The sequence below is a fragment of the Synchiropus splendidus genome, chromosome 15, assembly GCF_027744825.2.
Source record: "Synchiropus splendidus isolate RoL2022-P1 chromosome 15, RoL_Sspl_1.0, whole genome shotgun sequence".
Lineage (NCBI taxonomy): Eukaryota > Metazoa > Chordata > Actinopteri > Syngnathiformes > Callionymidae > Synchiropus > Synchiropus splendidus.
Window position 1 is genome coordinate 7,382,474 of NC_071348.1, and position 23,186 is coordinate 7,405,659.

The 23,186-nt window shown below is 46.5% G+C and overlaps 3 protein-coding genes across 9 annotated transcripts; 1 reads left to right on the top strand and 2 right to left on the bottom strand.

Moving 5' to 3' along the window:
• The first annotated feature begins 175 nt into the window (after positions 1–175).
• Positions 176–10,680, top strand: LOC128772026 (ectonucleoside triphosphate diphosphohydrolase 5-like). 6 transcript variants are annotated; one of them, XR_008416696.1, is made up of 16 exons: positions 176–223; positions 1,449–1,666; positions 1,854–1,933; positions 3,353–3,496; positions 4,569–4,644; positions 4,915–4,950; positions 5,133–5,221; positions 5,291–5,373; positions 5,960–6,012; positions 6,143–6,244; positions 6,357–6,503; positions 6,560–6,616; positions 6,674–6,783; positions 6,954–7,991; positions 8,084–8,185; positions 10,144–10,669. XR_008416696.1 is itself a non-coding variant. In XM_053888025.1 (14 exons), exons 2-14 carry the CDS (start codon positions 1,456–1,458, stop codon positions 7,035–7,037), a joined length of 1,272 nt encoding a protein of 423 aa, XP_053744000.1. In that variant the 5' UTR covers positions 176–223; positions 1,449–1,455; the 3' UTR covers positions 7,038–10,680. The 6 variants fall into 6 exon arrangements, 3 of the variants coding, with proteins under 3 accessions (XP_053744000.1, XP_053744001.1, XP_053744003.1); XR_008416695.1 differs by having other exon boundaries at positions 8,084–10,680; XR_008416694.1 differs by having other exon boundaries at positions 6,954–8,185; positions 10,144–10,670.
• znf410 (zinc finger protein 410) lies at positions 6,903–15,151 on the bottom strand. The gene is made up of 12 exons (XM_053888024.1): positions 15,028–15,151; positions 14,711–14,777; positions 14,581–14,632; positions 14,381–14,513; positions 12,348–12,533; positions 11,936–12,169; positions 10,206–10,359; positions 9,268–9,449; positions 9,088–9,177; positions 8,446–8,565; positions 7,739–7,858; positions 6,903–7,419 (listed from the first exon to the last, which is right to left on the bottom strand). The coding sequence occupies exons 3-12, from the start codon at positions 14,611–14,613 to the stop codon at positions 7,322–7,324; spliced, it is 1,350 nt and encodes a 449-aa protein (XP_053743999.1). The 5' UTR covers positions 14,614–14,632; positions 14,711–14,777; positions 15,028–15,151; the 3' UTR covers positions 6,903–7,321.
• A 628-nt stretch (positions 15,152–15,779) lies between these two features.
• On the bottom strand, positions 15,780–20,829 carry cipcb (CLOCK-interacting pacemaker b). Of its 2 annotated transcripts, none has more exons than XM_053887702.1 (4): positions 20,476–20,829; positions 19,553–19,669; positions 19,303–19,487; positions 15,780–18,408 (listed from the first exon to the last, which is right to left on the bottom strand). In XM_053887702.1, exons 2-4 carry the CDS (start codon positions 19,659–19,661, stop codon positions 17,512–17,514), a joined length of 1,191 nt encoding a protein of 396 aa, XP_053743677.1. In that variant the 5' UTR covers positions 19,662–19,669; positions 20,476–20,829; the 3' UTR covers positions 15,780–17,511. The 2 variants fall into 2 exon arrangements, with proteins under 2 accessions (XP_053743677.1, XP_053743676.1); XM_053887701.1 differs by having other exon boundaries at positions 20,484–20,828.
• Between the last annotated feature and the right edge of the window lie 2,357 nt (positions 20,830–23,186).

A 23,186-nucleotide genomic window follows, 5' to 3' on the forward strand; every position in this document is an offset into this window, starting at 1 on the left:
CCGGTGGTTGTCATGGCAACCGAATATATATATATATTTTTTTTACGTGAATGTATCTCAGTATATTAGCGACTTTTAGATTGCAAAGCCTAACTTCATTCACAGTGCAGGTTTTAAGAACGGTCTTCACAAAAGAAAGTTTCCAACAGCAACGTACAGGCGCTGGATTTATGACGTCACTAATAGTTGACAGACAGGAGCGAGTGCTCAGTCAGTCGTCATGGTGAGTGTGTCTGTCCTTTTTGCGTTATAATTCACCTTTTCTACATCTCTACTGTGTGTGAGGAGACACATTTTAAGTCAACCATGGAGTGAAGTGTACTTCCGTAGCCCTGGATGGAGTACGTCGCGCCCGGGTGCTAATATTTAGCTAATGCTAATGTTGGAACCAGCCGTTTTAAATGCGAAAAAACGAATTAAAATTGAGTTCCAACTGCTGAAATTACGTTACGCTAAGGATTTTCACCAGCAATTACGCTAAGGATACTGATATAGAGGAGAGTTCAACTCAAGTGCGACTCACAACATAACAACGGTAAAGTAAAGTGCCGGTATTAACTAGTGGGGACTGTAATGGGATGTCTGTCCATTCGAGCCTGTTGTTCACTTTTAAACCTGAAAAACCTTTAAAGTGTCAACAGGTGCAACCAGGGTTGCGTTTAAACCAGTCCGTCCGCTTGTTTTGCAGCCGAATAATGATGTACAAATACTGGAGGGTGCAAGTGCAACCGATATTATTCAGAATAAAGGGCGATAATAAACTGAAATTGAAGTATTGCGTCACTTAACTGCTTCTCACAGTTGGTGAAACAATAACAGCCAAGTAATATTGTTGTGAGGCATCAATAATGGTGAAGAAAGAAGTAAATTCCCCCCTTCTTTATTCTGCTGGATAATATTTCTGTCTCACTGAATGCGAAGAAATTGATGTTTACATTGGTCACAGTGCCAATTCTGATGTTACTCACATGTTTTATCAATCTTTTAAAATGGAAAAAAGAGCAGCAGGGAAGTTAGTTTTGAATTTTGGGGACAGCTGTTGTTTCGCTACTATATAAATTGTATCGCTCTTAGACAAGTTTGTCATAAAGTAGTTAATAAGTAAATAATAATTGCATCTAACTGTTTTGTAGCTTTTTTTTCTCCTTATTTTCTTTCCTGCTTTTCTAACAGATATGAGTAAAATGTCCAAATATGTCTGGACTGGGGAAAATCCATCAGCCATTCAGATCTAAAGCGTCATGTCCAACATGATGATGTGAACAGGCTGCTGGAATGACTCAGCAGGTGGAGGCATAGATTTCAGCTGTGTCTCAGGTGGTTGGTGAGGGCTGAGGGCGGGTTAATAACCGGTCGCCTTGTCAGGCTGTAATTTTAAGATTTCCAAGAGCAAGTCGGCTACACTTGGAGTGTTGGAGTCACTTCAGTTTCTAACGTGTTTCCTTCAGAGTGGAGATGAAGCCTGTCGTGCTGCTGCTACTGCTGCTCGCTGTGGTCCGAGCTCAGCTCCAAGTGTCCTATCTGGACCTGACCAGCAGTTTCTGGAGCATCGTCCCGGGTCTGAGCCGACCGGCAAATCACAGCCGTATCTTCTACGCGGTGATGTTTGACGCTGGAAGCACGGGGACACGCATCCACGTCTACACCTTCATCCGCAGTGATTCAGGTAGGACAAGTGTTCGCCTCCTGCTCATGCCGAGCGTCTGTGGATTAGATTTTCTGTCTTTTGTGAGAAGTCTATTTTTGTTTGGAGCGCTGCGAGGCGTCCTATTCTTCACACATTTGTTAAGCAGATTGAACATCTCAACTATTCATTTCTGTTTATTGGATGTGGGCGGATGCTGTGTTTGCAGGGAAGCTGCCTGTTTTGGACAATGAGGTGTTTCATTCTCTGAAGCCGGGTCTGTCTGCGTATGCAAACTACCCAAAAATGGTGAGTGTTATCAAATGTTGGGGTCAGAGAAAAGTTATGGACCGTTCTACTGTAATCCAGACTCTCAAAAGTAGAGCAAGTAGAGTTGGTTCGTCATCTGAGGATAGTTCAGGTTCTCTTGCAGGTTGTTGTTTTAAGGACGTGTGAAATCCATTCAACGTGTTACAGGTTATCGGTATGTTTTTTTATTCAAAATGTTTTTATTGGTTTTCAAATACAAAGGTTAGAAAAGCAATTTTGAAAGTACATTACAAGTTGAAGTAATTGAAACGGCAACAACAACAAGACAACAACAACAAAAGAAATACAATTCCACGCCCAAGAAAAATAAAATAAACAAACCCACCTATTAGACACCCATTCCCATGCCAGCAGCCTAAAACCTATGCATGATCACCACAATATGGAGCTTTTGTAGATGTTAGGAAGTGGAGCTGCTGCGTGGCCTTCATCAGAGAAATATTGCGTAGGAATATTAACCAAATAATATTAATAATAATGACAAATGTAAAAAATAAAACCCAGAAAAAAACAAAGAAGAAAAAAAAAACACAAATTCAAAGGGATTTAAAAGACTGGAAGAATGAAATGAAAGAACCCCAGACTTTGTGAAATTTAGTTTTGGAGAATACTGACATTTTCCATGCTTAGCTTTTATTCACCTTTTATTTTTGTATGATTGTGCATTTTTGAGTCATAAGGGACAAAACACTTTTTTTAAAAAACATTTCAGCTGCATATACAAATGGGGTACGTGGCCACTGAATCCCAGGTTCATTGCTTGTTGTTTAAAAAAAAATAGTCCAAGAGGTGCCACTTCCAGAAATGGCTATAAGAGGAGAGTTTGGAAGTTGTATATAACTTACATTATTATTATTATTATTATTATTATCGATGTTGTTTACATAAAACCAGAGCAATGTGGAGTAATGAAACCGAATTTAAGGGACTTTTTTCCCTCTAAACTTTGTGCAGGTGGGAGTTTTACTAAGACATTCATGCTAGAGTCATGCTGAGTGGCTTGTACTTTCCATGCTTGTCACTAAGCCGCCAGCTATTATGTGGGTTGGTGTTCAATGATACCAGCTTGTACCTAAAACTAAAATGGAAAACTGGCAGTGGTAAAGTTAAACTCAAAGTTGCACCGAAATCAACAGTCATTACTGTGTAATTATTGTTTAAAAAAAAAAAAAAAAAAAAAAAATATATATATATATATATATATATATATATATATATATATATATATATATATATATATATATATATATATATATATATATATATATATATATATATATATATATATGTGTGTATCACTCCCTCGGCGCAGGTTCATATGAGCCAGTGCTCTCGGCTGGTTTCCTTCCACTCCACCACACACGGCCCTGCTGTTGAGAGATCCATCTGTTTTCACAGGCTGGACAGGCCGTGAGGATGCTGCTGAAGGTGGCCAGGAAGGTGATTCCACGTCTGGAGTGGAAGCAGACCCCTGTGGTCCTCAGAGCCACAGCTGGTCTCCGACTGCTGCCTGAGGAAAAAGCCCAGACTCTTCTAGACCAGGTCAGAGGCTCGGCAGCTGAGTCCGCTCGTCGGTCCGAGTCAGTTCTTCACTCAAGTTAGACATAGCATTATCCCTAAAGGCTTAAAATGGAATAGAATCCCTTGTTTGTTTGTGTGGTAGCTTTGAAGTGTCTCTGACTCTTACTACATTAGAGGCTAAAAGACAAGATTCAAGTCACAAACAAGGAGTATATGGAAAAAACTTTCCCTGATATTTAGTTTTTGATTCTCCAAATGTTTGACTTTCAGCAAACAAGACTGGTTAAATCCACTTTAATGACTCGGGAGACTTTATGTTCTCACGGTTAGGTTTTGTGTCTCTTGGCCATTGAGGAGTCGAGTAGACCTTGACCGTGCACTTTAGTCGACATAGATCACCCTCCTTGGAATGGTGTCATCATCCGGCTCCAAGGACCAAGTCAGATGTCGCCCGTTCGGGGTTGCAGCTTGACATCTCCCATCAGCTGCAGTACATGTCCACCATTCTATATGAAGGGGCTTCATGAAACGGGTTCCTCATTATCACTAGGTGGCGCTCTCTGCTCTACAGGCTTTGGCTTTGAACAACCATTTCAATGAAACCTCATGTAATTATTAAAGGGACAGCGCCACCTACTGTGCTCTGTAAATGAGGTCCCTGTTTCATGAAGCCTCACCAGCCTGTTCATGAACGTCAGTGTTCCAGGCACCGGTCACGTCAGACTCCTCTGAGGCTGTTGGATAAGGAACGTCATGTAAAACATGAGCAATTTAAAGGTGATATTTTCCAACGGAGTCACTGGATAAATCGACAGCGCTCAGTGATGAAACCCTTTTCCCCCTGTGTTACTGAGGAGGGGAGTGGAGGCATGTGACGCAGGCCTGCTGCTCTTCTCCTTCAGGTGAAGGCCGTGGAGACGAGGCTATCACAAGTGCCTGGACTGAAGGATGAGATAGTCATGTGTGGCCCTGGGGCACTTGCTAGGATGACTGATGCTCTATTAATCCCCCGGAAGGAATGACATGGCTGCAGGAACAATAGATAGCAGGTGTCTCCTGGGCTGCTCACCCTCCTCCTCTCCCTCCTCCACAGGTCCGGCACGTGTTTGCTGAGTGTCCGTTCCTGGTCCCGGACAACAGCGTCAGCATCATGAACGGCACCGACGAAGGTGATGTTTTCAAGTCTGCACCGTTATTATGTTCCTATAAGCCGCACCAGGCTGCAGTGGTGGGACTGCTGAGTCATCATCTGCCGCCACTGAAGGTGATGACAGCAGCAGAAACCTCACTGATCCTGATCACCAGGTGGTTGTCATGTGGCTGAGATGATCCACCACGCCTCGTCGTGGCTGCTGCAGTTGTTGTTGATGTTGAAACGGCGCCCTCAGTGCAGACGCTGGTTCTTTTGACTCCACTCTTCTGTTGTTTGTTAAATCCAGGGATCCTGGCGTGGGTTGCTTTGAACTTCCTGACAGGTGAGTCTTAACACTGCGGAACGCGTCGCTCGTCTGAGGCCAAGCCCGCCGAGATGAAAGGCTCTGATCTTCATCACCAACTATTCCTGAGATATCATACGCCGTCGACACCAAGAGCGGCGTCTGAACTGCCGAAGCCTTTGTTGTTTTGGCTGCCTGAGCTAAACAGGAAGTGCTTTCAGGTCACCTGGATGAGCCAACCGAGGCAATGGTGGGAATCCTGGATTTGGGAGGAGGATCCACTCAGATCACCTTCCTGCCTAAAATGAAAGTGAGTCCCACGCATGAGAACAAAGTCGATGTTCGGCTCAGCGCACGTGTCCTTGATGTGACCTTGCAGGAAACCATTGAGAGTGTTCCACTGGAGGATTACATCAGCAGATTTGAGGTCTTCAACAGGTCCTACCAATTGTACACTCACAGGTAACGTTAATCTTTGTATTCACTCCAAAGCGCTTCCTTTACCCAACACTGGAGATGAGCCGCTCGTCTTTTACTGCTTTTGTCGGCTGCTTCCTCTGCACTCAGGAAATCCAGCAGATGTTTCACAAGTTTCTGCTTCAGTTTTCAAACCTTTGATAGTCAAAACATGCTTGTGCAGTTGTGGCGGCAGTTACCTCTCACAATCTGGTCTGCAAGCATGGTGCCTTTGGTTTGGCCCTTAAATGTGAAGTGAGTGCTAGTGATGCACTGAGGCTTCATGAAACAGCGTCCTCATTTCAGAGCCCACTAGGTGGCGCTCTCTGCTCTAAAATCTTTGGCTTTCAGCTCGCAGAGCGCCACCTACTGAGCTCTGAAGATGCGGTCACTGTTTCATGAAGCCTCATGAGCCTGTCACTGCTGAGAACATTCACTAACATGTGCTGCCTTCTTGAGCAGAAGCATGAAAGATATATATATATAGAGAGGGAGAGAGAGACGTAATGTAACCCGCTTTTGAGCTGTAGATGATATTGTTGGAAGAAAATAATTTGTTGCTCAAAATGGCTCTTCTCTTTGGAACCTGCAGTTATCTGGGCAGTGGGCTGATGGCCGCCCGCCTGGCCGTGCTGGGAGCAGAAGGTGCGTGTGTGTGGATCAGTCACGTCGGAGCGTGTCACGCTCTTCAATGAGCATCACTCATGCACAGCTCAGGACGGATGAGTGGACGCCTGCTGCTTGGGTGGCTTTGCTCACCTGACTGTGTTGGCAGGGACGAAGGTGCAGGTGCTCACCAGCACTTGTCTGCCCAAGGGCTTCCAGGAAGATTGGAGCTTTGGAGGGACTCACTATCAAGTGGCTGGAGACCCACGTGGTGAGTGGTGAACTAGCACTTGATGGAGTGGAGAATTGTCACATCCACGGCTCCAACTGTGGCAGTGCAGTATGAGCTATAGTGCGAGTGACTTTATTCATGTCTTCCGCAGGTCAAACAGGATTTAAACTTTGCTACCAGGAAGTGTCACAGGTGGTGAAGGGGAGTTTCCACCAACCACAGGAAGTCCAGAACAACAGCGAGGTCTTCTACGCATTCTCTTACTATTATGACCGAGCGGTGGATGCAGGTCTGATAGGTGAGTGCTCACACCTGCTCCCTGAAAGCGTGTGATGGCGTGAGCTTCTGTCCCAGATGGGCTCAGTGGTGGAACCCTGGAGGTCCGAGACTTCAGGAGGAGAGCGAAAGAAGGTGAGCTCCAGTGTCAACTCCAGCGCTGTTGACTGATATTCACGCTTCCTCTGTCAGTGTGTAACAAGATGGCCGACTCCAGGCAGCCCTTCCTGTGTCTGGACCTGACCTACATCAGCAGTTTGCTCCGGGATGGGTTCGGCTTCCAGGACACGTCCAAGCTGCAGGTGAGTCGTGAGGACCTGAGCGACTGCTCCATGATGCCGAGTTGGCTCTCCTCCTCCAGTCAGAAGATTCCTCATAAGCCACACACACACATGCAGCAGAGGCTTGAGCTTGTCTTCAGATAATGGTTTTATTTTAATAAATACAAAAGGCATTTGGTGTTGTCTTGCAGCTGACCAAGAAAGTGAGGAGCGTGGAGGCCAGCTGGGCTCTGGGCGCCGTCCTGAAGCACGTCCACAACCTGAAGGTCCAGTGAGGAGCACGCTCGCCCGCTCTCATGAGTAATGGAGTCTCCCTCTTCCAGTCAAAAGAAGCAGCTAATGAGCAAGGCGGTAGTGACTCACCAGCGAGTGAGTCACTACCGTCACTGCGTTGTATCAACCTCTCCGGCCTGAATCTTCTCTGATAACACTTTTGTACGCAAGACCTTTCCTGGACATGTTTCTAAACCCACGTTCGTCTTTGGGACCATTGGTAGAGCCTCTATAGTCAACAGTTCAGTACATATCTACACAAGTGACCTGCCCGCGGTGCAGGGGGTCACAGCAGCGCCACCACGTCCTCCCCGTACGTGGGGTCTTCTGTTGCCATGGATACCAACTCATGAGGCTGCGAGAGAACCACTGAGTCTGCAGAGTCTGAGGTGAAGAGAGAGAGAGAGAGCACATGCCACATACTTTGACTCCGAGCAGAGGAAGTGTTTGACCTTGAGTTTCTGCTGCTTCACCTGGTTTTGCCTTTCGGGTTTGATGCTGACAGGCCAATTAAAAATGTGAAGGGCGAGCAGAGACCCTCTGACTTGTGTGTTAAAGCAACACAACGACTTGATGACTCGTGTAGCGAGTCGCTCTGACGTGTCTGCAGGCTCTCTGTACTGGTCGTGGCGTTTGCCACGTCATTACAAAGTCCATTTTGTCGTTGACCTTCACCACTAAGAAAAGTTCCTGGAGAAGTTACCTGGCGACGTGAGCATGGCGTGATGAAGATCGATTGGCTCCACCGCCGTCGCCATGGCAACCATGCTGTCTCCGTTCTCTCCGTCAGCCTCCAGCAAGCTGCTTTGTGTGAGTGCTTCCCCTGTGCCACAAACAGCAGAGATAAAGTTGTGGTGACTGGAGGCCGACGACCCGTCTCCTGCCTGGACACCTGCTGTAGCTGGCTTCGTCCAGGTTTGAAGCCACCATTCAGTCAGTCAGTCAGCCAACTCATGGTAAATATCACACGTCTTTTCTGCTGGAGCCTCCGTGGGAGGGTGACCCAAATAAATCTGTGCGTAATGGGAGTTTTGCTCGTCTGGTGAAGCTGTGGCACAGCGAGGGGCGGGTCTGGCTGCTGACACGTGGACACGCTAACAAGTCACAAGTCACTGCCTGAGACGTCACAGGGAGCGGATGGATCCTGGAGGTGAGTCACTCACTCAAACACAGCGACTGAACCCGCCTGACATCCGCACTTGAACCCGGTCGCGGCCCTTTAAGAATATCAATGCTGACGATACATTTTTAACAAAAAAAACTATCAATTATTCAAGTCCTCTCTCGAAATCAAACCTAAACCAGCCGCTGATTTATGCACATTTTTAAATGTAGAATCAGCTCCCAGCAATAAACGCCAGACATTAGCATACTGTGTGTGTGTGTGTGAGAAAGAGAGAGAAGACGAACCCGTTTCTCTTCCTTCGCTGGCATGGCCTTCGTCTCCGTGTCTCTTCCTCATGTGGACGTTTCTGCTGCCAGACTGGGAGAACGTCTTCCCACAGATCCCGCAGTGGTGAGGCTTCTCACCTGGGACACACACACACCTCGTGAGGGAGTCAGCAAGGACTCTGAAGCCCACTTGTGTCACTAACTGGCTCTCCCCAATTATGACGACATCAGCAGTTTTTGAAGCAAGATCCAGGTAAGAATGAGTTTTCAATGAAGCCATCCGCCACATCTGCCAAGCCAAGGCTGAACTAAAATGCTACACAAAGTAGCTGAAGACCAACTCCCAGATTGCCTCACACCTGTCTATCAAGGAAGTAACACAGGAAGCAAGGTGTGTTCAAGAGACTGCAACGCTGGATGAGAAACCCGACATGCTCCATGAATGTGTTGACAAGGACAGGAATAAAGTCTCTCGTGTTGCACCACAGAGGTGTGACCCAGGTGCTAACAATGCTAATATGCTTCAAAGTCTTACAAAACTCAACACCCCCACTATCAACTTCTAAAGCCGTGTTCTGAGACAGCCTTGTTGCCGACAACGTGTGGCTGAATGGAACTCTGACTCTCTCCAGAGGTTTGAATCCCGGCCTCTCCACTCACCCGAGTGCACCAGTGTGTGCTTCCGGAGGCTGGAATACTCGGCGAAGGAGCGACCGCAGCCGTCCGCCTCACAGAGGAACGGCTTCTCTCCTGGAGCACAAATACGTGGAGCCACCATTGATACTTCTGCGTCTCACAGCAGGGGTTGCTCAGACTAACATCTAGTCACCTGCTCCTCACCTGTGTGGATGCGTCGGTGGTTCTTCAAGTTCCCAGCCGTGGTGAACTTCTTGCCACAGTTCTTCTCCTTGCACATGAAGGGCTTCTCGCCGTTGTGCGTCCTCATGTGAACCTGCAGCCTCTGCAGCACGTAGAAGCTCTTCCCGCAGCCTTCAGCGCCGCAGCGGAACATTCGGTCATTTCTATGGAGAGAAACAGACTGCACGGTTCACTGAGGGTGGCGTGCCACAAGGTCAGTCAGGGGTAGACCGCGAATAGATTTACTTCAGCTAGGGTGACGGAGCGGCTCCACCGCTCACTCGCTAGCAAGTCTTGACCCAGTTCTGGGCGGCTCCCGCACACAGCAGCGGAACCTGTCAGAGGCCGCGGGTGGCTCCACCACAACGGCTCTGCCTCGGCCAGATAGTCACCAGCAGACAGTCCCTCTGCATTTCTTGCTTGTGCTTCAGAGAACACTTTGTTGCTGAAGGGATTGAAGCCCTGGTCTGCTGGGCTTCATGTCCCCACATAAAGGTCACGTCCAGGTCGCACCTCAGTGTCGATGACGTCTCGACAGATGAAGCACATCACTCTAACTCCCACAGAGGCATCAACTCTGTTGTCACCAGGATAAAACAGTTTCCTGCCCCTGCAGTGTCGCTTCATTAATCTGCTAACAGGGTTGAGTTATTAACTGACTTAGACGTCACGCCAAACAGTCTGCTCGAAGGAAGGAAGGAAGCGGAGGAATTTTAATGTATTGTTACGCAAGAGAGTCAAGGTCAGCCATGAGTCATGTCAGTGCTGGAGACTGTCTCTCTCTGAATGACGCAGGAGGGGCTACATTCAATGTCTGTCTGGTGCAGGTGGCGTCTCATTTGTAACTTTGTTTTCTAGGTTGGAGAAAAAGTCACCAACAAGACTTTCGTCTGCCTGCCAACCTTCACTCCAGCGCTCACCTGTGGGTCTTCAGATGGTACTTGAGGTGCGCCGGCCAGGTGAAGGTCCGGCAGCAGCCCTCGAAGGAGCAGCGGAGGATCTGCTTGGACAGCGGGTGGTTCGTCCTGGATGGCGGCTCGCGCTTGTCCTCCTCGGATGGCAAAGCGTGGTCGCCTAGGCAACGGGGAGAGGCAAGTGAGAACAGTGGAGGAGTGCCACGTGGTCGGAGTCTGGAGTCCCACTGCATAAAAGCTTATCACTGAGCGGACGCGCCGCGGCCAGAGGAAAACAACCTGCTGCTGCCTGCAATCACTTCCTTTTAACCAGCTGCAGCAGCGGGCCGCATGAAAGTCACTCCCCGCTGCTGCTGGAACACAGAATCATCTCGTCTGAGTCGGCAGGAGGTCGGCCGCCGCGCTGCTGATCACTTCCTCTGAACACTGGGCGCCAGCTTGGAGCCTGTGTGCGACACACCTCCAAGCTCGCTCGTGCACTTTCCCCATGAATAAACCTTTCATCTGTGAAACGGTTTGGTTCTCCAACTCACACACACACACTTTGTGCTTCCAGGAAAAATAATTTTCCTGTGGACAGTCATGAATGTCACCGATGGTACGAGCAGATCCAGACTGGGAGAGGAAACATCTCCTTCCCAGCAGAACCTCTGGGGAGGAGGCCTGGAGTGACTGGAAGACAGTGGCCTGCTCTTGCCTGCTGCGGCAAATGTGCAGCGATTTGCTCCACAGATGCTCCAGACCTGAGGTTCAGAAGCAACATGAGGAAACACCTCACACAGAGACGAGAGGAACAGGCTGAAACGGCTCACCTGCCACTGGCTTTGCTTGCCAGTTTGCTGGCTCGGGTCAGGCAGGTGTCTCCTTAGGAACCACAAAATAGGTTTTGATAGAGCCATGAATGCTGGACCTCCACTCCGCAGCACAAAGCCCTCACCTACATCACCTCTCAAACACCTTCTCACTAACAGTCGAGAGCTGCGGGGCCATAACAGAAAACAGGCAGAGGCTCCAGGTGAGCCAAAATGCCTGTAAATGGCTGCATAAAGGTGCCAAAACCATCGTTTCTCATCTGTGCTGACACAGAAAAGCGCTCTCGAAAACCAACCAGGGGATGCAAGAGAGAGAGATGACTGACGTGGTGCGGCACCTAGTGGTGGGATAGAGCAACTAACATGACGACCTTTTTGGTTCACTGACGCAGGGCAGAATCCCGTCAGAGTCCAACAGGATCAACATTGATCAGGACACACAGACTTCAATAAACTAGGAAAAAAAAAGAAATATCACAAGTACAGCTGCAACTATCTGTATCAATAAAAAGCAGAGAGCGTTTCAGTGAGACAAGTCTTAGCGTATGTATCATGGCAGTTTGGGTCAGTTCAGTTGCTCCAGGTCAACAGCCAAAAATGAAGACATTCATTTTCAGGTATTTCAGTCGGTTGTAAACGTTTGGCAACAAAGACAAATTCATTTCGATGAAGGCACTTTGTCTGCGCCGCTGTGTTCGCCGTGACCTTGTTTATTTCCCACCTGTCTTTGAAGTGAGCTGAGGGGTACAGCAGCAGTACCACCAACCTTTTTAAAAAAGGAGTAGTATCTCATTTTAGTCACTTTGTCCCGCCAAACTTTATTAGTAATTGGGATGTAGAAGCAAACACTTTCTGACCCAGTTCCGCACAACAGATGATGTAACACCGCCGCATCATTAATGGGGAAAACAGAAGGGAGCGTACCGTTGGTGGTGCTGGCGGCACGAGCGTCCTGGCTGGCCTTGGCATCTCGGGCGAGCTGCGCCCGCGTGGCGGCGATCAGGCTGTCGTGGGCGAGCTCTTGGACCCGCAGATACCAAGGCGCGCTGCCATCCAGCCCGTAGTCCCCAGATGAGATCCCCTCCTCCTCCCCCTCCTCTTCCTCCTCTCCAGCACCATCTGTGGCAAATATCAGGGAGTCTGAGGCGGCTGTGATGCCTGCGAGAGGAGACGGATGACAAGCAGGGTCATTAGGTCGACGTGATGATGTGTGGTGGAGCGAGAGGACAGACGCTACAATGTGATCCAAGAACACACCACTTGTGAAAGATTGAAAACTAGCGCTTCCGAAACCGCGTCAGCTCACCCTCATCTTCCTGGTGCTTTGTTAGCTCACCTTTCGCCAGGTTCAGCAGCACGTAGGACGTGCTCTCCGACTGTTGAAGGTCATGCAGGATGGGCGGCGGGCTGGGCGACGCTCGGAGATGAGTGGCCGTCTGCACCACCAGGGGGCTGCGCTCCGGCAGACCTCCGAACTCTGACAGAGGCGGAGAGGTTTCCGGCTCTGGGCTCAAGGCGCCATCTGTGGCAGTGAATCCAGTTGATAAAAAAATATTCAGCAGCAATTCAGTTAGGTCAACAACTCATCTTGCGTCAACTTCCAGGCTTGAATCGTTGGTCGAAATTTCAGTCATCAGTTTACATTACTGGTTTCTGCCCCATGACTAGCACATCCATTTGAGGAGCCACTGACTCTGCTTGTTGCTGAACAAGCTTCCACTGACTTCCACTCCTCAGCTCCTGCTGCTAACTGTGTATGAGCGTCCGGTGATGAATGGCTTTCAGACTTGCAGCCAACAAGCAGAAGATGATAAATGCAAAAGTAAAGGACTATAAACAGCCACAGCAGATGCACTTATAAGCTGGCTCGAAACTAAAGACGAGCAGTATTGATGCCTTGTTTATGCAAAACAGTGGTCATATCACAATGCAACGCTACAATACGTCCATCATATTTAACAGTAAATGTTCTGCTAGACTTTAACATGAAAAGCACGAACAACACACCTCACATTGAGATTGAATATATAACCAAACTATTTGTTTGTTTTTCTAGCTGCCAGAAACAAAACACGACTAAACTGCATAAACTTTCTCTTCTAAAGTGTAATCGATGTACATGTACTTGGGTGGATACTGCAAACACGTCTCTCTTTTCCCTCCTAGTAGTTGCACACAAAAACATCTGTGTAATGATGTCACTGATATTGCTTCTCAGTATTTGTCAAAAGTTTGCATGAGAATTTTGAATTTATTTGAATACGTTCAACACTTTCTCAAACACAACACTAAAATGAATGACTTAAAAAAAAGGCTTACGTTACAGTCAAAAGCTATGGATTAACAAGGTATTTTCTAAGAAAGAAGACGCCACTGTGGTGTTCAAATGTTCAAGGACACGTGGTTTATGATTGGGACTCATAGAGGTGTAATGGTTCACAAAACTCCAGGTCTCAGTTTTAAATCACCAGTTCGATATATTTTCAGGACAGTAAGATTACGTCATTACTATTATTATTATTATTGTTATTATAATGTACAGTCATATTTTTTGTCTTTTCTTCTAAACTTCAGCATCTACTTGTAAATAAGATTCTAAAAAATAACATTAGAGAAGAGGAGTTGAGCGTTTATGGAAGCATGTTCTCATTTTCAGAAACCACGAGACGGAACATTATTTTTTGGCTTTGAACAACATGAAACCTCCCATCATTTAGCTGCAGAGCTGGGCAAAGTGCGGCCCAGGGGCCATATGCATCCCGATGCCTGTGTTTTCGTGGCCCGTTTGACTAAAACTAAAGCAAAAATGTCCTAATTTTTTTTCGTTCTCTCTTTTAGTCACCACCACCACTTCAACAGTAAATATAGCATGTTCTTCTTTTCATTAGTTTGTGTTTTTCTTGTTCCTCAAAACACATTGACAGAATACTGAAAATATATTCTTATCCTGAACCAGTCCATAGTTGATTTATATTCAAATTAAGGGCATATAAAATGAAATATTTCAGTATGTTTCATGGCATGTTTACACTTCTTAGTATCCTTTCTTAGATTTCATCTTCTTTAAGTTTGTTTTGTCCTTGTTACTCAAGCACATATTTTAGATATTTTTCTGTCATGTTTTGTAGTCATCGCTGTCTTTCCTTTGACAAACCGTTGCAGTTTCTAATGTGGAAAATGAATTGCCCACCTCTGACCTTCTGGGATCTGAACATTAGGCCACAGTTTCATGAAGCTGGCATCAAGCAGCTCGAGTCCGTGTCTGTAATTTTCGCCTATACGCAATTTCAAATATACAGTACTTACAACAACTATGGCTTTAAAAAGCCCCTGTGAGTGAGAGGAAAGAAGTGTGGCGGAGCTGCTGACCTGTCAGCTGCAGCTGGCTGCACAGTGGACCATCCGCCGGGGCCAGCAGCGGCAGAGGGGGCTGCTTACATTCAGAGTCCTCCAGACCCTGGCCCAGAGGGATGGACGCGCTCTGGACAAACTGCACCAGCAGCTTCAGGAACACACGGAATATTAGAATCCGGAAGATGTCTCGGCTGGAAAGAGGACGACCTCATTACCTCTGGCTTGGAGTCGAGCTCATCAGAAAGCATGAGTCACCAGCTGTGGAACCTGCACCGGAAACAAATGTGAGCACGAGTGAATTCTACTGAGACGTGTGTAAGAATACATCAAGAAATACGACGTTACCTAGCTCAAATGTGGCGTGATGACGTTGACAAGGGTCAGGAGCTCGAGTTTGGAGTCATTTTTCAGCCTGTCAGAAATGCATATATATTCCAGTACAAGCAAAAAACGCGCTTGCATCACCAATAACGACGTAAAACAACATTAACTTCATGGGTTTGACAATATCAGAACCTTGAACAAGACTAACATGTTCATATGCTAACTCAGCTAGCATAGCTAACCTAAACAGCCACCAGGTACGAATACATTATCAGTTTTGACAGTGCAAACAACGCAGTCCTTTACGCAAATTAACAGTTTCTAATCCGTTGACTTACCTGTGGAAGCGTGTGTAAGTGGCCGAATACGATAAATGACAATAAACGGACGCGAAACAGCAACATCGGCTCTACGGCGTCTGCAAGAGAACAATGTTTGGCCACTTCCGCGTTTCCCTCTGTGGCGCACGGGTAATACCGCCATCTAGCGACAACTACTTGAACCGCCTTTAAATGTCGGTGAAAAAAACTAAAATACTTTGTATAGCTGGTGATAATAGTACAGCGTTACTTTTCGATCAGAAAAACAGGTTGATTTCAGTCGTTCTGACTGATATGGGCAGTTTTTGGCCATTTTTTTTCTCACGCATTTATTTGTTTGCCATTTCCCTGTAATATACTGACACCACCTTGCACTGTAAGCATTATGCAATACATGCAAAATGATGCTCTAAAAACCTTGTATTTACTTTATTACCACAATGCTACATGAGTTTGAATATGGCTTCAAGCCTTTTAAATGTTTAACAAAAGTATTTTCCAACAAACCTTTTAGACGCAGTGGCCTAAAACCATGCGCTTCTGGTTTAAAGCCTTATAAACACGTCAAGGGATTTGCTCCTTATCACAGATTTATACGTTTTTAAAGGCCTCTCTTTCATTCATGTTGTAAAACTAAATATAGATGAGCAGCTCACAGGTGTCTCTCCCTCTCGCGTCTAACCTGCAGGTCAACTGTTTCCTGCTGTTGCTCACATTACAACAGAAATAAAGATGGCAACAGATGAGTGAAGCGACTTGTTAGTTTGCAAACACATTTAATATCATTAAATAGGAAAGGAAGTAATAAAATATACTCAATATGTAAGCGTACATGCACACATTGACTTGTATAAAAGCTAACACACAGTTCTGAATATTATGACATTGTAGACAACCAATAAAGAGTCCACATCACTGGCATGAACGATCACATGTGTTTACAACCCTCCTGACAGGAATGCAGACTGGAAATCATTACACTGTTGGGTAGTTTTTGGCAGTTAAGTGATTTCACAATGGTGACTGAGCAGAAATAAACAAGTTGTGTGTGTTACTAGTCATTATAGAAATTGGTCGATTTAGCGATATTGGTGGGCCAGAGCTCTTTCCCCCAGAATTGTCTGGTTAAAAAAGTAGGTTTTGTCAAAAGAATCTGATTGTCAATGTATGCGTGATCTTCACCACCAGTGGATCTTTTTCATGTGTTCATTCCTCCCTCTATAGGACAAATACAGCAATACTCTGACAACAACTCACTTGAGGAAGACATTTGTCATTGTTATGAACAAACCCAAATAGAAGTAGTCACTTTTACTTTGTGTTTAATTGCGTTCAGACTGAACAAAAAGAGATACAAAACATTTATTTCCATTCCTTTACGTTGGTGTTCTTCATCAGCCAGGTCATAATTTAAGTATACATACTTAAACACAATTTATTTTTATTTAAAAAAAAAGGTGAATGCAAGGGTTGGCTAAACACAATGCACTTTTAAAAATTAAATAACCATAGCTGCCTGTAAATCCGTTGCAAAAATGTAGTGCAAATGCCAACTTGAATGTTAAGGCCGGAACATAAGAACATATAAACATCCACAGAGCGCCACGACAGTATCGGGAGTTACAGATAAAAAATGTACAAGACGGTGAGGAGACCATCTGGCTGTAGTCTAACATACGCACTGGACCTCCACGTTTGAAACTAAGTCACCAAAAGTCCACATCGCGATAAAACTTGGTCGCTGATAACTTACAGGATGGAAGGAAGCACTCAGAAACTCATGAACGGATGTTTGACTTGCTCCAATAACATCCAATAGCAGATCAGGAAGTGAAAGAAAATGTCTTCAGGCACACGTTTTTTTTACATCTTGATTACTCAGAGGCCTAAAAGCCTCAAGTACATTCAACAACAATATTCCATGGAGAGATCAGAAGAGCGGTCGACTGAATAGCTGTCAATATCACAACACCGAAGCTCACTCAGGTAAACAGAATACAGGAATCGCATTCGAAAACCACTAGTTTGAACAGCCCCTTTGAAAAGTTCCGAATCTCTCTGGTGGCGTCAGATTGCATGGTGCAATGCTTTGTGCAATTTTCACAGGGAAGGAAGGTGAAACTACAGAACAATGCCGTACAGTCCCTCATCTCCTGACACACCACATCGGGAATCTGCTGTGGCAGTTTATTCTGCCACTAATCTGGAGACACACAGTTTTGGATCTCAAGGGTGAATCACAAGACACTTGATCACACAGTGTCTAAAGGTTTTGTTTTTGCATTTGGCCACCAGGAGTGTTCAGACAAAATGCCCCAGTGAATGGCACTTTTAGGCAGACGTGGTGTGTCAAGAAGGATTGGGGGCAGCAGCCTAAAATGTAGGCCAAACAAACTGTCAGTAGAGAGTTTGGGGGGGAGGGGTTTTGGTGGAGCGCATTTCTTTTGGTCCATCTGTCTTCGTCCATCCAGGTCTTAGGCAAAGACTGCAGAGTTTTCCTCCCTAGATATCGTTGGAGCTGAACGGAGAGACCTGCTCGCTCTCTCTTTCCCGAGCTTCATCTTGAAGTATTGCCTGCAGCTTCACACAGACGCTGGTGTCACCGCTCCTCAGAGCCTCAAGAAAGAGATTGGTCTGCTCCTTCAGTCGCTCGATGTCAGTCTGAGTGCGGCGGTTCTGCCTGAGGAGCTCCTTGGTGCGCAGCGTGATGTCCAGCAGGCCCGATTTGCTCAGGATGTTGTACGTGTTGCAGAAGCGCTTCCGCTTCACATCGGCATCGCTGTGGCTCGGGTCGTCCGCGGAGCACGGCTCGTCGATGCTTAGTTCTTTCAGCTCAGCGGGAGTCTGGGTTTTTAGGGCAGCTGCGTGCGTGAATGAGAGGGAGGCGGTCAGGTCTGGCAGGCTGACAACTGACGTGGGCCTGGCGGGACTGCAGCCGGAGCTGGAATCTGAAGCAGGGGGGGCCAGTCGGCTCTGAAGTACAGGGAGTGGGAGGGAGGGGGTGGCGGTGGGCGGGACGGAGTTGCTGACAGAAGCAGGGTTTCGCTGCGGTTTGTCCCGACGGCTGGAAGTGGAGCTTCGACCTCTCTCTGAGCAGGAAGACGAGGAGGAAGAATAGGAAGATGTGGAGGGGGAGGAGGAGGAAGTGGAGGAGACGGTCCCTCTTCCAGAGGAGCTCGAGCTGTCCCCGGGATGCGGAGCAATCTTGGGATACGACTTGAGGATTGGAAAATACTTCTTCAGGCGCCTGTGTCGTGGACCTTCTTTGGAGTTTGGGGAAGCATGGCGAGAGACAACAGGCTGGAGGAAGACCACCTGAGGCTGCTGGGTGACTGGCTGAACCACCTCTACTGCTGGACTGAAGCCCCAGGGCTTCAGGGCAGGAGGGTTCTCTCCAGGCTGCGAAAACCAACACAGAATCCTTATTAAACATGTTTAAAAAAAATGAAATACAACCTAAATAAACAGCAGACACTACTACCTACTGAATAATAGAAAACCTTTCTCATGTCCATCTAAACAGACTTCAGTTGAAAGAGAGGAATTTACCACCAGTCACTTTTCAGCCGCCCCCTGCCCTCTTAAAGACACAGACACTTCACAGTTTCCCTGTCAGAGTTTGTAAAGGAGCTCTACAAATATCCTGGATGACAGCGCCCAGTAAAAGAAACATTTCAGTGGTGCAAATAATCCTGATCTTGTTGGACCTACAGACTAAACACCAACTTGAAAGCCTTTGTGGTAACAACATCCTAAAATATTAAGTGACTTGTGCACACAAACTCTGAATCAGAAAGCTTTATAACCAATGCCAGTCAGGATCCCACCAACTAGGAAAATGCTTCGATGCATTGTGCAATAATTCACAAAATAAATAAATGCTAATACCAATAATAAAAATAAAGGAATAAAAAGACACGATAATAATAGAAGTGATTCATAAGTAAATAGACAAGGGCAGTTCATGAATAGTTCAGCTACCTCACCCGAGGTTCCAAAACAATTTCCTCACAAGGAATTGTGAGTATTAAGTATTAATTGTAAGTAATACGTTGTTTAGTATGTTGCAAACAGCACAGACTCAGCAGGCCTCTGTGTGCTGCTGCCAAACCACTGAGACGGAATGCTGTGCGAGTAGAAGCAGCAGCGTGGGGTCGGGTTTCATATCAACGCTGATCCAGCATAAATGTTTTGATTCAAGCAACACGAACGCACATGTGCACATAGACTTCTGCTTCTCTTAGAGTCAAAATATTTTGATCGGTTCCCACACCATCTACAGCAGCAGTGTACCTGTTTCAGGACCACATTGTTCATGATGATCATGGGCGACAGGTTGGAGTACGACCCTCTGACCATGGCCAGCGGAGAGGATTGCGCTCCAAGGCCGGAGGTCTTTGGACTCTGCTGGACAAAGTGCTGCGGAGAGTCTTCAGAGTCTGTGGTGTCCATGGTGCTCATGTGTTCCGAGCTCGCGTCTGTAAACATGACAAACAGGTAAGTTTTGCCATTTCAAAAGACCAGCCAGATCTTTGAGGCTGACCTGAGAATCCGGAGTCTCTCTCCGAATCGGCTCGAGAGTCTCCGGTCTTTATGATGCGAGTTCTGCTGGCGATTCTGGAGTCGCCATCCGCCTTTCTCTTGGCGTTCATGTTTGCAGCTGTAATGACAGTGGTTGAGCAGGGATACAAAAAAAACAAAATTACAGGGGGAAACACGTTTCACAATGTCATTAAAATGAAAAAGACTTCACTGCATCTAAACATAAATTAATTTAGACTGCAGCCGCTTAAAGAATTACAGGGCAGACAGTGAAACCAGATGGCTGCTGGTCTGGGTCCATGCTTGGTCTAAACTGGATTATCGACTTAAAAAATCCTGACCGTAAAGTTTCATGTGCTGAACTAGAACTTGTTGGGGAACATAACTAAAATGCAGTTTATAAAAGAGCACTATACTCAGAAAAAAAGCCGATGTGTACGATAATAGATCGAGAGAAACAAGTCAAGTGGCGTCCAAGCAGCAGCGTTAACGCAAACACACAGGAAGTTGCCACTGCATTCGTTTGAACTCCTCATGTTTATGTGTCGTTCGATGCATAAAGGGAGGTAAGCAGAAGTACACACAATGAGCTAGAGGCAATACGTTGGCATGGAGATGCATTTTGTGCCCTGCAAACCGATCTCCGCTCAGACAATGACGAACTAGAAACCAATAGGGGCAAATTGACAAGTTTACCATTCACTTAAGTCTATTGATTTCCCCTTAACAGTTGGGTGAAAGGTTCGTGATAAAGGTGTGAGTTGGATTCACTACACAAATGTATCTCCGGTGAGTTCCAGCGACACAAGGAGCGATGCAAGTTAGCACGTCCATTAGCCTCGAGTTAGCAACAACTTCCCATGAAAAGCACACGCCACGTCGTTGAAGAATACTAGGCACGATGTAAACAAAACTTGTACTTGCCGACTTACTTGGACAAAGCAGCTCAGACAGATGTGTCCACCTGGTTTGACGGAGGTCCCGCTGCAGTGCGTTCGGGCGGCGGCTTCAGTCGCAACTGCCACCTCCTCGCCGCCTGGAGAACTCGGTGTTCCACGGTAGAATCCACGAGACAGCTCGCCCCTCCCGCACCCGACAGTCACATGTAAAGCACGGTGGCAGCCGCCGTTTTCATTTCCTCAAGAAACGCCCGTAGCGCGAACCTTTTGGGACCAACAGACACCCGAGAATCCCACTTAGACCCGGACTAGAATTCGCGGACGGTGAAGAGCTCCCAAGCTACGATATTCGTTTTAGACTTTTTGCCATATATGGTAATTAAGGCGTGGCCTCGCCATGTCACCGCAAACGTCAGCGTTTTTGCACGGATAGCTCCACCCATTTTATGACGCTGCTCCTCCTGATTGGTCAGTAGATCCAGCAGCTGGAAAACGTGACCCACAGCGAATGTGTGGCAGGTTGAGGACATCGTGTTCGGCGAGTCGTCGGAGGAGGTGTGTACTGTACAGGCGCGTCAATGTACTGACGAGAACCCCGATGACGCCACGTTCTCCGCCGTAGTTTTCTGGTGCATTACATAACAGCTGCCGTACTGCCAACCTCTACTGAGTCTACCGCGTGTTTTATCAAGTTAGAGGAACACGACGTTCTCACGTGGAAAGTTGCGGCGATCAACTCCGCGTCATTGGTGACTTCCGCATTAAAATATGTATAATCCAAGACGCCTAGATTAAGATTAAACCCTCAATTTTCAGTTCATATCTTACACTGAATGTGTTCAACTATGTAAACACCCTCACCAAACAACTTTGTTTTTTGAACAGGGCGCAGCTCTAAGGCAGTGCCTGAAGTAGAAGCCATTATTTGGGGGGTTTTCAATTGTTTCTGTGGCGGATATAAATGATCTCCACCAAGTTTATCACCAGACGTCCAACCAACAGACCAGACGGAGCTCCTCACCTTGTTCACGGGGGACATGAAGGAACTGGTGTGGACCGCTTGCTTCTCTAATGCAGTTTTATATTCCAGGTCTGAGCTAAAGTTGAGGGCTAATTCTCCAATATATGCCCAGAACCAGGGTATATTTTGAGGAATCTAAATGAATGTAATGTATTTTTAATCCATCATCTATGACCCTTAAAAACAGGCACCCAGTCTGAAGTACAGAGGAATCAATAAGGGCAGACACTGGTTTTTGTTCTCTAAATAAAGAGATAGCAGTGTGTGTGTGTCCCAGTTACCAAGAAATCAATGTGAACAGAACAGTCCTCTTATCAGGCACGATAAGACCTTTTGGTATTCAACTGTGTCGCAAAATTCCAATTTTCAGTGCGTTACTTAAAAAAATCCAGGCTTCAGACAAGTTAATTTTGGTGGATGTCTGTGTGGCTTTGGTTTCATCCCACATTCCAACAACACAGAGGTCATTTGAAGGCTCTAAATTGTGTGTTTGTCTGCGAGTGCTGGAGTGAACTAGTGTGGTCACATGACACATTTAGCCCACGAAAAGGTGATGAGTAATTTTTCTACCAGAACAAAAACCGTGCTCTATAAAAGGCCATCACACAGAGCGAGAGCCTTGTCTGACCCTGAAGGTCAAAAGGTCACAGAGAAGCATGCAGCTAGAGAATGTTAAACCGGAATGGTCATGTCTGAGCACCTCCGTCGGACCAGGCACTTGGGTTCAGAGGTCACTCAGGAGAAGGGAAGTGACTGTTAGTGCTTCATCTGGGCGAAGCCATCATCTCATGTTTATCTTCACACACTCTACGTGGGATGTTAGCATCCAGTGGTGGGCACTTTAAATCTGTGTGGTCCCGTCGACCGCGAAAAACTGGGTGGCTGCATTATTGGAAGCAGAACATCAAGACCACACAGGCAGAGATAGAGTCCTGAAAACAAGTTCTAACACCAGTAGGAAGCCATATCACAGTGAACAAAGACTCTGACAGAACAACCCTGACTCTACCAATAACTACAGCAGGCACAAGAATGCAATTCCAACCCCTAACTGCCTAATCCCACATGCGACCCAACCAGTTCTCATGCTGAACAGCAGCGACACTCACAATAAACAATGGAAGCCCCCCAGGAAAGGACTCCATCTTGAATCAAAAACACAAACCACATCTCAAACTTGCTTCACTTAAAAACAGAGTTCTCTGTCTCAGCAGTCAAGAAATCTAAAGGAGACGGTGTCGATTTCTAGGAGCAAATGTTTGAAGTATGCTCAGTGAGGACCTATTGGAATATTTGGAAAGAGATGGTGAAGCTTGAGTGATGACGAATGAAGGTTGATCTGCCACGCTAGTAAGATGTTAGGTGTTGATGTCCAGGTGGTTTTCCCGCAGAGAAGCCCAGGATTCAGGACCATGATTCAACAAGTCAAAAAAAATAGCTTCAGACCTGGAACAAAGCAGTTTAAATGAAGATTCTGGAGCGACAATAGCTCTATCTATAACAGGGATTACCAACTAGAGGTCTGCGGGCCACATTCGACCCGCCAAGGGTCTCCATGTGGCCCGTCAGATGCATGATGGTTGGGGTATATTGTCTCAATGCACATCTTTTATTGTCTTTTTCTCTAATAACACAATAGCACATGCAAAGACTGGAAGACGTCTAGCCCACGACCCCTGATCTAGAGGTTTCTCAACAAGCCTGTGAGCAGACCA

What these genes read in the sequence shown, in the direction of transcription:
- LOC128772026 (XM_053888025.1), top strand. Translation starts at nt 1,456, where the DNA reads ATGAAGCCTGTCGTGCTGCTGCTACTGCTGCTCGCTGTGGTCCGAGCT. An exon ending in CATGAACGGCACCGACGAAG is followed by an intron (nt 4,645 to 4,914) that starts GTGATGTTTTCA and finishes TGTTAAATCCAG; the next exon opens with GGATCCTGGCGTGGGTTGCT. An exon ending in CAGGAGGAGAGCGAAAGAAG is followed by an intron (nt 6,617 to 6,673) that starts GTGAGCTCCAGT and finishes TTCCTCTGTCAG; the next exon opens with TGTGTAACAAGATGGCCGAC.
- znf410 (XM_053888024.1), bottom strand. Translation starts at nt 14,613, where the DNA reads ATGCTTTCTGATGAGCTCGACTCCAAGCCAGAG. An exon ending in AGCTCGACTCCAAGCCAGAG is followed by an intron (nt 14,514 to 14,580) that starts GTAATGAGGTCG and finishes GTGTTCCTGAAG; the next exon opens with CTGCTGGTGCAGTTTGTCCA. An exon ending in CAGCGAAGGAAGAGAAACGG is followed by an intron (nt 7,859 to 8,445) that starts GTTCGTCTTCTC and finishes TTTGTGGCACAG; the next exon opens with GGGAAGCACTCACACAAAGC.
- cipcb (XM_053887702.1), bottom strand. Translation starts at nt 19,661, where the DNA reads ATGAACGCCAAGAGAAAGGCGGATGGCGACTCCAGAATCGCCAGCAGA. An exon ending in GAGAGACTCCGGATTCTCAG is followed by an intron (nt 19,488 to 19,552) that starts GTCAGCCTCAAA and finishes TCATGTTTACAG; the next exon opens with ACGCGAGCTCGGAACACATG. An exon ending in ACAATGTGGTCCTGAAACAG is followed by an intron (nt 18,409 to 19,302) that starts GTACACTGCTGC and finishes TGGTTTTCGCAG; the next exon opens with CCTGGAGAGAACCCTCCTGC.